General features: G+C 36.1%; 1 protein-coding gene across 3 annotated transcripts in view; it reads left to right on the forward strand.

Moving 5' to 3' along the window:
• Positions 1-15,509, forward strand: part of LOC150082590 (katanin p80 WD40 repeat-containing subunit B1-like) — a 300,395-nt gene that overhangs the window by 241,000 nt on the left and 43,886 nt on the right. For all 3 annotated transcript variants that reach the window (XM_090377540.1, XM_090377538.1, XM_090377539.1), the window contains 2 exons: positions 35-111; positions 11,398-11,472. In XM_090377540.1, the coding sequence (XP_090233666.1) occupies positions 35-111; positions 11,398-11,472 (152 nt within the window). The remainder of the gene's footprint in view (positions 1-34; positions 112-11,397; positions 11,473-15,509) is intronic.

Raw genomic sequence — 15,509 nt, forward strand, 5'->3', positions numbered from 1 at the left:
TGCAATGTCATCTCCTTTATTTGCTTTCTTTCAGACAGCTCTGGAGTCAGCAATTCATATGAATGATGCTGCAGTTCTAGTTGATGTATTAAACGTTATTACACTAAGGCCGTAAGTATATTTGTATTGGGCTTTTATTGTTTTTTTAAATATAAGAATATTTAATTTTTATTAGATTATCTCAAGACATAAAATGTTATTTTTTGTATATTATATTTGAGTATGCCTCTTTTTTATATAAGTAGTTATATTCCTAAGTCTAGTTGTATATATATTATGAGGATGATAGATTTTGCAGAATATACATAGTGCAAAAATAGATTTTAGGGAAACTCCAGATCACATTAGGCATACGATGCAAGAAAGCAAGCTTATGCAGCATCAGCCAAGAAACCTCCCATTTCACCCCTCCATTCGTTCCAAATGCCTGTCCAGTTCAGCCTTAAATTTATTTAGGCTATCAACTTCCACAACAAAAGATGGAAGTCTGTTCCACCAATCAACTACCCACTGGCTAAAGGCAAATTTCTGTACATCCACTCTACAACTGTCCTTCCTCGATTTGAATCTATGCCTCCTCAGGTTCTTAATCTGAGCAAGAGGAAGAATCCCATCAGCATTTAGCTTGCTCATCCCATTCAAGGCCTTATACATCTCAATCAGATCACCTCACAATTTTCAGAACTTAAGCTTTTCTTGGTAAAAGCACCCCTTTGTCCCCCTCACCAATCTTGTTGCTCTTCTTTGTACTTGTTCTAGCAACTTTACATCCTTCCTAAAATGAAGCCTCCAGACCTGTACACAGTACTCTAGGTATGGCCTGACCATTGCCTTGTATAACGGGATAATCAGCTCCTGTTCCTGCTAGCAAAATTCCTATATATCATGGCTCCGTGACCTGTCCTGGCAGCCTATCTGCACTACTCAGCGAACTTCATATTTGACTGCACAATTACCCCCAGGTCTTTTCACTTTCCACTTCCCTGAGTGTGTAGTATCACACAGTTGGTACATTTCTCTTGGGTTATTGCTAACCACATGCAGTACTTTGCATTTGTCAATGTTAAACTTCAGTTGCCACTTCTCAGCTCATTTGCCCAACTTATCTAGATCCAGTTGGAGTAGTATACTGTCTTTACTGTCATTAACAACCCTTCCAACCTTTGTATCATCTGCAAACTTGGACATTTTAAGCCTGATATACCTTCATCAATATCATTGATAAATATACAAAACAACAATGGACCTAACACCGAACCCTGGGGAACTCCACTAATAGCATTTGTCCACGAAGAGCAGTGTTCATTGATTACCACTCTCTGTCATCTCCCACTCAACCATCTCTTTATTCATTGTAGCAACTTACCCTTAATGCCATACCTCTCCAATTTGTACAGCAGTCTTCCATACGCAACAGTATCAAAAGCTTTCCTGAAATTCAAGTATATGATATCAAAATTATTTTTGGCATTCAGTTCCGTTGTGACCACATCATAGTATCCAGTCAAATTGGTTAGACAAGACCTCCCTTTAACAAACCCATGCTGTGTCTTAACTATTACTGCAGTCTTGTCTAGATGATCCTGCAATGCTTCTTTAACCAGTAATTCCATTATTTTCCCCGGAACACAAGTTAAGCTAACAGGTCTATAGTTACTTGTGTCACCTTTTGAATCCCCTTTATGAATTGGTGATATATTTGCACACCTCCAGTCCATGGGGATCTCCCCTGAATCCAAGGAAGCTCTCATAATTATGACTAACTTGCTTACTTCCTTTGTTGCCTCCTTTAATATAACTGGATAGATCCCATCCACCCCCGGTGCCTTTTTTATGTTTAACTTCAACAATTTCTCCTCCACTTTGCTCTCAGTTATTACAAAATCACTTAGCTCCCTGTTAGAGTTTGATAAACTTCTGGCACTCCCCTCATTGAATACCTCCTCATGTGTGAATGTAGATGCAAAATACTCATTCAGTTTATCAGCTACCTGAGCATGATCATTAGGGTTCGGATTTTTATGACCTTAAAAATGTCAAAACACAATGAAAATATGTCATTGAATTTTACAAAATATAACCTTAAATATGACAAAATAATTTACCTTTACATACCGTACAAATGATAATATTTACTTTATTTATTCTTTTAAAGTTGTACAATGACTTTTTATACAAATTTCTAACAAGTAATATAATGAAAATATCACAATTTGCAATTTTTTTTTTTTAAATATAATCACTAAAATAAAATTTTTTAAACATACCAAAACAAAATGTATAGGCTAAGGTACTAGGCTACTAACACTTAAGTTGCCAAATACTTTCCATAGCATTGCGATACCTGTTTGCACTCCAAATGTTTTGGAGTTAATCTGCTTCTATCATCTTCTGCTAATGTTCACTTGTGAGCAGAGAAGGACCTCTCAACGTCACAAGATGATATCAGGGCAAAATTGAACACCTTAATGATATTGGAAGCTAGAGGAAGTCCCTTAATGGCCCTACCCTCTAAAATTTGGGAAATTTTGCGTATGGTGGGATAAGCCGGGTTTCTAGCGAAAACTGCATCTAGTTTATTAACAATTTTCTCTTCGATCTCCCCCAGAACTTGTTTCATCTTGTCCTCTGGTTTTCGAATGATCTCTATAGCCTTAATTATAGGCATATCTTTCACCTCCAGTTTAGTAATCGAAGAAGATAGGGAGAGAAATTACTGTCAATATAAGCAAACATTTCCTGTGCTTCAGATATGGATTTAGCTTACTCGGGTACCAAGTTGTCAATTACCTGTAAATAAAAATAAAATTATTCATGGCTTTAAATACCGTGTGTTTATGTTTTATTTAAAACGGTAACTGACCTCCTTGATTGCTGTAAAATGTTGGCCATAATACGACACAGTGTCGAGCGAGGTGCCCCATCCATCTCATGATTACTGGATCGGGTGGAAGTGGCAGATCAGGGTGTATTTCTTTTAAGAGCTGTACTCTTGAGGGCGCTTTATGGAAGACCTTTTTAGGCAGTGATATGAGCTTGTCAACATCTTTAAATTCCGAATGCACTTGTTCTGCTATACGGTGGAGACCATGGGCCAAACAAATAAGATGTACCATGTTCGGAAAAAATATCTACAATGCTTTCCTGGCTTTGAGCATGTAGGCTGCTGAATCTGTTAATAAAAGAAGAAAACGGTCAGCTTTTACACTGTCCAGCCACAAAATACCTGTAACAAATAAGTAATTGTATATTAATTTAATTTATCATTTTATAAATTATACATTTATAATTTTAAATAATTAAATAATAAGTAAAAATACAAAAATATTTTTTAGTTTAATTTTAACCGTGTAGACTCCCATTCCAATGTAGCAGCGATCGGTCAATCACAGAGAGAATCATTAAGAAATCTAGCAAAGGTTGCACGATTAGTTTTATCCAGACCCTTTGATGCAAGGAGATACGATTTAGATGGTTCATCTGAATCAATCTTTCAGACAATAAAATTAGCTACATATCTGCCTTCACAATCCGTGGTTTCAGCTGCTTCCAATATCTTCTCAGATATTGTTTAGACACTGCAAGTAAGTAAGTAAATAAATAAACTAATTAAAATATTGCCTACACAAGGCATTCAGTCTTTGGTCACATAATTTAATAAAATCAATGAGAGCATACTGATTTATTGCAGTCCTCAAGGTCATTTTTCTGTAATGTTGATTCATCAAGAATTTTTTGGGAACAATATTTTTCCAAGAAGCTTTTGAAGACCGGATTGTTCACTTTGTTCCAAGGAATGTCTGCAGCAACCATTGCTTGGCATAAATTGGAAAAGAATGGATCTGGTGTTTTTTGGTTTTCTGCAGTAAGCAGCTGCTGCGTAGTACGCACCCCTGAAATTCTCCTTCTCCTTACGTTTGCTTCATGCAAAGCAGTAACGTTATGCTATTGTAATTGGGATACTTTTGCACATGGAACCTTAAATAAGTATTTATATATTTATTTATAAAAATTATTATTATTTTCCGATTTATATGAAAAATTGTATGAAAAAACTAATATGCATGAGCATTAAATTTGGAATGTACATATATCGAAGCATCCAAAAATAAAAATTATAATAGATCTATTATCAGGTAATTAATTAATTTACGTGCCTCTTTATTGCATGTGTTGCAATATATTATTTTTCCATCTGTTTGGTATGTGTCTTTAGACTCTTCTTTAACCACAGAAGAAATCCATTTTCTAAGAAGCTCAATTTTGGCCTCATTTCACAAACAGCTGAAGTTTCTATTGTATAAAATAAGTTGAGCGAATAATTCGTTAAACTCATTATAAGGTAAAACTACTGTAAAGTTTTAAATTATAGCTAAAATTACGCTAATGTGTCATTGTGAGTGACTGACCAGCCAATAAAAATAACTGGGATTTAACCGCTCTTGCCCGCCCACGCTGGTGTGAAATGATTAAATGTAAATTCCCACAGTTTTTTTAGAAATATTTTAAATCAATTTGATAAATAATTTGTCGATTATTGTAAGATGAAATATGAAAATTTTATGTTGACAAGTATAAAATATGCTCTTAAATATAATATTTCATATTTTTTAAAAAATTATGACCTAATGTGTAAAATATGATGAAATATTAAATTACAAACATGCTTCTTTATTATCCTCAGACCATGTAACATCGACTCACTAAGTTTCTTGCCTTTATCTAAACGAAAAATGAATATGATAATACATAAAAATCCGAACCCTAATGATCATCAATAGTCATTCCATCTATGTTAAGTGTTCCAATCTGATTAATCCCTTTCCTTCTAGATTTTACATAAGTAAAGAACTCTTTGCTGTTTTTATTTGCATCCTTTGTCAAAGATTTCTTGCAATTTGTCTTCACCTGCCTAACTTCCTTTGTAATTTGATTACAGACTAGCTTATATCTGCCATAGGCTTCTGTGTCACCTGATACTTTATATGCATCCCATACATCAGTTGATCCCAGTGTACAGAATTTAAAAACTGTCTGAGACCCCTGTAGTCACCTTTACAAAAGCAAAAGCCCTTCCCTTTAGCCTTGATGGTAGTTACATCTTTAAGTAATTCCCACATCAGTACATTGTGATCACTGTCACCCAGTGGTTCCTTTATCTGCAAATTCTTAATGCATGAATAATCACTGCTAATAATCAGATCAAGAATATTACTTCTTCTGGTTGCTTCTCGAACATGCTGCTGTAGAAAACAGTCATCCAATAAATCCAAAAAAGTTTTGCTAGTGTGCAAGTGACCAACCCATAATTTCCAGTCAATATCTTAAAAGTTAAAATCCCCCATTATAAGACATTCTGATTTACTGGCCCACTATTTTTCTGCACAATTGCTCATTATACTCATCAGATCCATTAGGCCTATAACACACACACACACACACACACACACACACACACACACACACACACACACACACACACACACACACACACACACACACACACACACATTTTTCCTTTCCCAGTGCTTATGTGACACCAAACAGACTCAACATTGCATTGTCCACCAACATCAATTGGATGCACTTCCTTAGATTTTGTGTGTTTCTTAACTAACAGCATAACCCCTCCTCCGTTCCTGTCCTGTCTATCCTTTCTGTACACATTGTACTCTCCAAATTCCAATTCTGCACTGCTTGTGTCTGTGTGACACCACGTCTCTGATACCCCAACAATATCTGACTTTGATGTCTTAACTAGCACTTCAAGCTCATCAAATTTATTAACTATACTCCTAATATTGGTGTACATACAAGTATACATGCACCTGTTCCTGCTCTTAGTTACCCCAACACAGCCCATGTATTTACTTGTTCCACTATGACTCCCAGCAGACCTGGAAATCTCCATTGCCTTGCTTTCCAGGCTGCTGCTCATTCTAATAGAAGCAGTGCAACAATCACTTTTGCCTCTGCCTGCAGCCATTCGTTAAGAATGTATTAAGAATAATTTTAAAAACATGTATTAAGAATAATTTTAAAATGCAGTTGGCATTTATGATGCTGTTTATTTATTTTTATTTTGCCAAGTTTTGCATTGATACACAAAAGCAGCAGAACTCTCCTTCTCCACAGAACTGTCTCCTGGAATTTATCAGAATGTGTTCCGTATTTTTAATTATTAACATGGGCACATTAGTTTGTTTCACTATATTTAACTCTATCAGGTACATTGTAGCAACCAAAAATAATAATAATAAAAAAAAACCTTAAAAATAAAATATCTATTAGAATTATGTGAGCAAGAATCTTTGCTGTTCCTCCAGTATGGTCTTCAGTTTCAAACTGCATCATTGATTATTTTTGTATTAGTAAGTTATCAGCAAAAAAAAAAAAAAAAAAAAAAAACATTCCCTTTCCATTTTTTGTATTCCCATAAGGTAGCCTTCCAATTCTGCTTTGAACTTAGCCAGTCTCACTGCCTATGAGAAGGCAACTTATTCCTGTGAGTTTGCTGTGGGGTGGTGTGCCGCACAGTTTGTGAACCGTGGTCCTAGTCATTCATTTTACTCAACCCCTTCAACATCTTATAGAACTCAGTCAGATCTCCTCTTAAATGTCTAATTGTCAAACTTTGCAGTCCACATCCTCGAAACTGTTCTTAATATGTGCAGTGAGTTGTGCTAATCATCTTCAAATCCTCTCCAGAGGTTCTTTTTTTTTCTTTTTTTCTTTTTTTCTTTTTTCTTTCAGGGGTAGTGTCTAGACTTGAATGCAATATTCTAAACGTTGTCTAACATTTATCATTTGTAAATCACAGAGAGGAACTCCATGTGTCTTCCTAGCCACCTGTTACCATGGAATGTTTTGTGTCGGTTGAATTGTAACACCTCTCTTTTTCATCATGGGCCACTTTTAAATCACCTTCCCCCTAGCTTATATATATGGTTCTAGGATTTCTGTTCCACAGATACATAATGCTTACATTTAAAAGTGTTAAACTTTAACACTTTTAAATGTTAAGCAATGTGGTGGCCTGCCTCAAATTTTTAATCCTTTCCACCTTCAAACCATCAGAAAACTTTGGCAGTTTCACTTAGATATATGATTCAATATCATTTATGAAAATTAGAAAGAGGGGGTCCTGTACCAATCCTTGAGGGGCTCCACTTGTTACACTGGTCCAACCTGAAAACTGACCATTTTTGAAAGCCTTCTTGTCTCTCTCTTTTTTTTTTTTTTTTTTTTGGCCAGCCTGCTGTTCAGCATGGGATCTTACCAATAACTTCTTCCAATTTATATAGCAGTCTTTCACAAGAGCCATTATCAAAAAATTTACAATTTTTTTTTATGTAAACCCCAAACACGAGAGGTATAGAACCTATAGTACTTAGTACCGTGCTTGGGTTGGAGGTTGAGAAGAAGAAAGAAGATATTTGTTGACATTGGACTTGAACTTCTGTAGACTATAATTTTCAGGAAATACGTATGAAGGAAGGTTGTTCCAGAAAATGGCAGTTGAATGAATAAACGAGGAAGATGAAAAGTTGGTTCTGTGAGTTTGAAGTTGGACAATAAATGTTGGCTGGTAGCGGCACGTATTCGGACTGTTTTGAAAGAGAGAGAGAGCGGGAATTATAGAAGCCAATTCAGAAGAACAGTGCCCATGGAAGTATCTGTAGAAGAGGCATGCAACAGAAACAGTAAGTCTATGAGACAGCGAGTGGAGAGACTCTGTTAGAGATGAATCATTAATTAACGTAATTGCCCTCTTCTGAATGGAATCAAGAAGCCTGAGAAAGGTTTTAGGGTCTCCACCCCAGATGTGGGAACAATATTCCATGGCAGGGCGGATTTGCGATTTATACAGAGTGAGCAGCTGTTTGGAAGAAAAGTAATGCTGAGAGCGAAAGAGAAAACCAAGTTTTTTAGATGCAGAGGAAGCAATATTTGTAATGTGCTTGTGCCAAGAGAGAGAAGTCAGGGTAATCATCAAAAGAGATATATCATTTTGCCTAGAAATCGGAGTGTCACTAAAGATAAGCATAGGAGCAGAAGAATCCTTTTTGCGAGATATAAGACAAGATTGAGTTTTAGAAGGGTTGAAATCAAGTAAGTTGTCTTTGTCCCACTGGAGAATTACCTGAAGATCGGCATTTAAGGAATTTGTAGCAGATTTTCGAGAAGTTGAAGCTGATTGAGCAGGGCAAGGTTTCTCAAAATGGAAAGTAGAATGCAATCTGCTATCATCAGCAAAACTATGGATAGGATTTCCAGTCAATGGAAGAAAGTCATTAATATACAAGAGGAAAAGAGTGGGGGAAAGAACTGAATCTTGGGGGACACCGGCATTAGTGATATACAGGGATAAGGAGGTGATTATTCCCTCTGTATAAGGCAATGGGCAGGCCACACTTTGAGTACTGCGTACAAGTCTGGAAGACTCATTTTAGGAAGGATGTAGAGTTGCTAGAACGAGTGCACAGAAGGGCAACAAGACTGGTGAGGGGAACAAAGGGGTGCTCTTATGAAGAAAGGCTTAAGTTTCTGGATTTCTGCAGATTCTGGAGACTAGGCACCTGTGAGGCGATCTGATTGAGTTGTTTAAGACCTTGAATGGATTGAGTAGGCTCAATGCCGATGGGATTCTTCTCTAGCTCAGATTACAAACCTGAGGGGGGGGTAGATTCAAACTGAGGAAAGAAGATTGTAGAATAGATGTGTGGAGGTTTGCCTTTAGCCAGCGGGTAGTTGATTGCTGGAACAAACTTCCATCTGTTGTTGTGGAAGTTGATAGCTTAAATAAATTCAAGACAGAACTAGACAAACATATCGATGGGTCAACTGTTGATGATCCTGCTCAGGTAGCTAACAAACTAAATGAATATTTTGCATCGACATTCACACATGAGGAGTTATTCAGCGAGGAGTTATTCAGAGTTATTCAAGAATCTATCCAGTTATATTAAAGGTGGCAGCAAAGGAAGTAAGCAAACCCCTAGCCATAATTATGAGAGCTTCCTTGGACTCAGGGGAAGTACCCACGGACTGGAGATGTGCAAATGTGACCCCAATTCACAAAGGAGGATCAAAGGGTGACACAAGTAATTATAGACCTGTTAGTTTAACTTCTGTTCCTGGAAAATTAATGGAGGCACTGGTTAAAGAAGCACTGCAGGATCATCTAGACAAGACTTCAGTTATAGCATGGTTTTGTTAAGGGGAAGTCTTGCTTGACCAATTTGATTGGATACTATGATGCAATCACAAAAGAACTGGATGCAGAGAATAACTTTGATATTATATACTTGGATCTTAGAAAGGCTTTTGATACTGTTGCACATGGAAGACTGCTGCACAAATTGGAGCATTGTGGCATTGGAGGCAAATTTCTGCTATGGATAAAGGGGTAGTTGAGGGGGAGAAGACAGAGAGTGGTAAGCAATGGACACTGCTCATCGTGGACTAATGTTATTAGTGGAGTCCCTCAGGGTTCGGTATTGGGTCCATTATTGTTTTCTGTATTTATAAATGATATTGATGATGGTGTATCAAGCTTAATGTCCAAGTTTGCAGACGATACAAAGGTTGGCAGGGTTGTCAAGGACACTACTGACACTATGCTACTGCAACAGGATCTGGAAAGGTTGAGCAGATGGGCTGAGAGGTGGCAAATGAAGTTTAACATTGACAAATGTAAAGTACTACATATGGGAAACAGCAACCCCAGAGCAATGTATCAACTCTGGTACTACACTGACAGTGGTAGAGAATGAAAGGGACCTGGGGGTGGTTGTGCAGGCAGATATGAAGTTTTCTGAGCAGTGCAGATGGGCTGCAAGAGTAGCTCATGGTGTATTGTCGATGATATATAGGAATTTTTCTAGCAGGGATAAGGAGGTGATTATTCCCTTGTATAAGGCAATGGTCATGCCACACCTACAGTACTGTATACAGGCCTGGAGGCCTCATTTCAAGAAGGATGTAGAGATGCTGGAACGAGTACAGAGAAGGGCAACAAGATTAGTGAATGGAACAAAGGGGTGCTCTTACAAAGAAAGGCTTAAGTTTTGCAAATTACAGTGTCTGGAGACGGCACCAGCAAGGTGATCTGATAGAGGTGTATAAAGCCTTGAATGGTTTGAGCATGCTCAGTGCTGATGGGTTTCTTCCTCTTGCTCAGAATAATCACCTGAGAGGGCATAAATTCAAATTGAGGAAAGACGGATGTAGGATAGACATGAGGAAATTTGCCTTTAGCCAGCGAGTGGTCGGTTGGTGGAACAGACTGCCATCCCTTGTCGTGGAAGTTGATAGCCTAAATAAGTTTAAGGCTCAGCTGGACAGGTATTTCGAACGAACAGAGGGGTGAAGTGGAAGTGGTTATTTTTTATTTTTTTTATTTATTTACTTATTTTTTTTTCTTTTTGGCTGATGCTGCATAAGCTTGCTTTCTTGCATCAAATGCCTCTGCTAATGCTAACATTTGGAATGAATGGATCAGTGAAATGGGAAGGGTGGTTTTTTTTTTTGGCTGATGCTGTATAAACTTGCTTTCTTGCATCATGTGTGTCTACTAATGCTAATTTCAAGTTACGGTGGGGAGATGTTTAGATTAGATTGCAGGAAGGTGGTGTTTTTTTTTTTTTTTTTTTAATAGCTAGTGAGTTATAAATTACTGGAATAAGTTGCCTACATGGTAACTAAGTTAACCATGTAGGTAAATAAGTCAACTATATGGTAATTACCTACGGGAGAAGGGAAATGCACAGGTTGTCTCTCCTGTTCTCTTATTATTTTTTTCTTCTGTTTATTATTTTATTTTATTTTATTTTATTTTTTTGGCTGGTGCAGCATAAGTCATAGGGATTCTTGCAACTTGTGGCCATTGCTAATACTAATACATCAATTTCACTCATCTGCAGGCTAAAATTTACACATAAAAAGTCAGAAATTAAAATTTTTGGTTGACAAAATTGCTATTACTAAAGATGTTATTTGTGCTTGTTATCTAGTATAGTGTCAATAAAATTTTATTACCTTTTTTCCATAAATACTGGTGTGTTACTGATGTTGCTACAATGCATCTGTTGGTGTAATTTTTTTTTTTACTGTACCTTCTAAAGGATTAATGAAACAAACAAATTGTACACTGTAATGTAATTAGTGCAGTTTAGTACCTGTCTTCCACCATAAGATCACTAAGAAGAATATATGTATATCTGTTTTGATTCATGCTATTTGAGAGAGTGAAATAATTGATATAAAAACTGCCTGGTTTGAAACCCTTAAAATTAAAAAAAATATGAAATTTTTTTGAATATTGATATTATTTCAAATTGTTTTATTTATATTTCACATAAGTATAATCATAAATATTTGAATCATATTTTTCAGTGCTCTCTGGAACTTAGATATATGTCAAGTATTGCTACCTGCCATTTATGAACTGCTGCAAAGCAAATATGAAGCGTAAGTTACAATACATTTTGAATATATTTTACCTACATGCTTATACAAAAATATATGCTATAGGATATTGAAATTAAGAATAATAAAATACAGGTAACCATCGTACAACACAGTAGTTTGGGTCCTACAAAATCTTGTATAATGCGAAACTGTGTTATACTGGACTAAGAACCAGTACAAAAAGGGAGGTTACGTTCCAAAAGCTAAAGAAAATACACCTTTTTTTTTTTTTTTTTTATAACTATCGGAAACTTAATTTTTATAGTAGTAATAACTTAATATTTTAACTTTATTTTTATAATAGTAGTAACTTAAATAGTAATAACTGAACAAACGTCTTACCTTACAAACTGTGATACTTATATGAGATAATGTATGTTCATTTAATTTCTTCCTCTTCATCACCGTTAAGCGCAATCTGTTTGGCAGTATCTAGATTTTGTGTACTTTCTGCTCTCTTTAAAAGTCACGAACTGTATACTCTTCGAAGTCACAATTATTTTTTATGGTCTCAAACAAGGACAAATTCAATAGCACAGAACCTAACCCAGGGATCTCCCAACAAAATACAGTGGACCTTGCTTTATGATACATGAAAATCAGAAGAATATTTTCTAGTTAGCAAAATAAAAATAAATTTATGCTTACATACATAGCTTAATTAATACGTACTGTGATATGTACATTCTAATTGATATTTCTGTTCACTGACTTATTATTTTCCCACCAAAAAAAAAAGTAATTAATAACAAAGAGCACAGCATGCACAAATTGCAACAAACACGATACGCACAAGTGAGATATGGAGTAATGAGTTCCTGAAAATTTATTTATGTTTTTTATATGACTGAATATTTCATGGAAGGGGAAACACATTTCACCATAATAACGTGTAAACCCACAGAATTCCAGCCATCGGTACTATAGCAAATGCAAGAAGATCGCGTTTACTACCCGTTTATAATTGATTACACTAACAAAGGCCCAATAAACCAGAAAGTGCAAATTGTTTTTATTGTTTTATGGTAGTGACCTCCAGAAATGTGTTTTAAAAATATATCACAAAGGCAATAACAACTAGCGAGTCAACAGAAGGATTCACAAAAAGGAATGGAAACATTGAAAATTACATCTAACATAATAGCAAGGTTTTTCCCAGCACAAAAGCTCAAAAATACCATGTTATGCGAGATTTCCAGCAATTCTCAAACTGTGTTAGAGCAAAACCTTGTTGTAGAAGTACTGTGTTGTATGATGATTGCTGCAATTTATCAATCATGTTAGAGCGAAACAGTGTTGTAGAAGTGCCATGTTATATGGGGGTTGCCTGTATATAAAAAGAGCAGTTAATCAAAATAAGTAAAGAGTGATAAGACTAATCCTACCAAAATATCAATTACACAGTATGTCATTTATAGCAAATATTTAAAGGGGGAGGTCCTTAAAGGTCTGTGTATATAATGAGTTTACAACATACTGGGCATAAGAGAAGTGAGAAATTCTTAAGGCTTCATCAATTTAAATCAAAGGTGTGTAGTTAGAAAATTTCAGGTGGAGGGAATAGGATTTTCCTGTCGAGTGACTCCAGGTGTTTCAACCAGTAAATATATGTTGTGCTCCCCCCCGCTCTCCCCCCCTCACACACACACACACACACACGCGCGTGCACACACACACACGCGCGTGCACACACACAATAATGATCAGAGGAACAGATGGATTAAGACCAAATTAGCTGATATGAAAAAACTTATTAAATAACCATTATTAATGATTAGTAGCCTGTTTCAGAATGTATTGTACAGAAATTGGTTAAATAACCAGAAAACTATGGCTACTAATTGGCTAAATTAATAATAAAATAAAATTATTTGGTGGTGGAAAAGACCAAAAGTGTGTTTGTTTTTTTTTTTTTTTTTTTTGGTTTTTTTTTTTTTTTTGCAGCAGTCTAGTAATGAAAGGCTAGCCCTGCAGGTAGCACAAAATAATAAGGATGAAATGAAGAAATATATTGAAGCGACCATATAAATTATTTCCCCACCATTCAGAGAACACCTTTTAAAAAAAAAAATGTTCTGTAGATCTCCTTCAATGAAAGTTTATATTTTTTGATTATATATAGTAGAACTATTAATTGGACAACTGTGGGAATTAGATATTGCTGAATTTTTGAAATAGCACATCATAGGTATGTTTCCTGTGATAATAAAATGTGTGGATCTTCATCTACTGCAATTATATCATATTACTCACTGCGGAAAGTTTCTGAGTATCACATTCTAAGACTTAAATTTAAAAAAAAAGAACTGCTGGAATATTCAAAATGACATCTTCCAATACCATCAAGTATGCATTACAATATAATGAGGCAGTTCATTCATACCCAAACTCTATAATGTATCTCTCGTCAGTTGCTCCTAATCACAACTGACATTTTGTGTTGTTCATTTTCTTTGAAACATGAATTTCTCTAGTGTAGCTTTCTTAATGGTCCAATAATTTCTTGGTGATTTTATTGTTCAGAAGTCCAGCTGGGTGGTTCAGTTTTTTAATTGTGTGGACATTGCTACCACCTTGCTCCAATTGGTAGAAATGCTTAAGCTTTTGCTATATTACTAATGTCAGTGAAAGTATTCCTCATTCCTTTGTAAACTCTTTGTTTATCTGAACTGTCACTTTCCAGTATATTTGCTAAGGATATTTCAAGAAAGAAAATAGTACATCATAACTGACTTGTAACTAAATCTCATGCTCCATTTTTCTTCTTGCACTAAAGGTTGCTGTTGTTGTTTATTTGGTTTTTAGGAGCATTAGCAACTAAGGCCATATTGCTCCGGGGATATGCGGTGGTCATTCCCTGACCTTTCCACATCCTCCGTATTTGGTGATCACGGGCTCGAACCCCGGTCTAATCAAGAAGCGTGTGCTACACGCTGCTGCTCCTGCCCACCTGGCTATGGAGGCACCCTAAAGCTTGCAGCAGTCATAAGTTCTTATTAATGTGGTAAAACCTTTACCCCCCCCATCATAGTTAGGGACCAATATATTAGAGAAAACAAGACAATAAAAAATTTACTCTGTAAAAGTACAAGTAAAAACTAAATGCAACTGGGCCTAATATTTTTGAGTTATAATTATCTATATAATAATGGTGTAAAAACACCATAGACAACTCTTAAAAGAAAAAAAACTACAATAGGCATCAAGGGCATCATTTCATGTGTATCTCATATTGTGCTCATCCTTCACGAGTTACCATGTATTGCACAACCTCAAATAAGTAACCCTTCACTAATAGAGAAGACTATTGTTACTTATTCTCAGTGGGCACCACCACCACCCAGATGGCACCGCTTCAAGGCTTATTTGCCTTTCATTAGTGAAGGGTTACTTATTCGAGGTTGTGCAATGTATGGTAACTTGTTGTGAAGGATGAGCACAATATGAGATACAGTTGAAATGATGCCCTTTACACTACTATTGTAGTTTTTTTTTTTTCCTTTGAGTTGTTTTTGTTGTTTTTACACCGTTATTATATATCTGTAAAAGTACATATTAGGTTATACTGTACATATATATCTGCCCAATCTAGTACATACTCTCATGAGCCAAAACATTGAAAACCCCTGTCTCTATGAGTGGATGCATCTGACAACACCTATGATTGATGTCACCAACTAGCACATCATTATATATTGATGGCATGGGTAGTGCCAGGCAGTTTGTCAGTACAAAGCCCAGCAGTGTGGAAAGGGAAGAGCCTGATGGAGTCTGAATGGGAGATGATGGAATGTAGGATCTTTGAACAACTAATAAAGTCTGCAGTTAGATTTCAGAAACTGCAGGCATTATCTGCTGTTCAAGGATTGCCACGGTAAAGATGCGGCAGGAATGGTCTGAAGAGGGACACAACCATCCAATGTGCTAGGAACGGGAGCTCAGTACAAGTTGACAGTCAAGGTGAATGGTGGTTAGCACATGCTGCCTGCGACAACAGATGATCATGATCCCACAAGAAATGGCAGACTACAACCAGC

The sequence above is a fragment of the Mastigoproctus giganteus genome, chromosome 7 (assembly GCF_048544385.1).
Source record: "Mastigoproctus giganteus isolate SK-2022 chromosome 7, ASM4854438v1, whole genome shotgun sequence".
Classification (NCBI taxonomy): Eukaryota; Metazoa; Arthropoda; class Arachnida; order Uropygi; family Thelyphonidae; genus Mastigoproctus; species Mastigoproctus giganteus.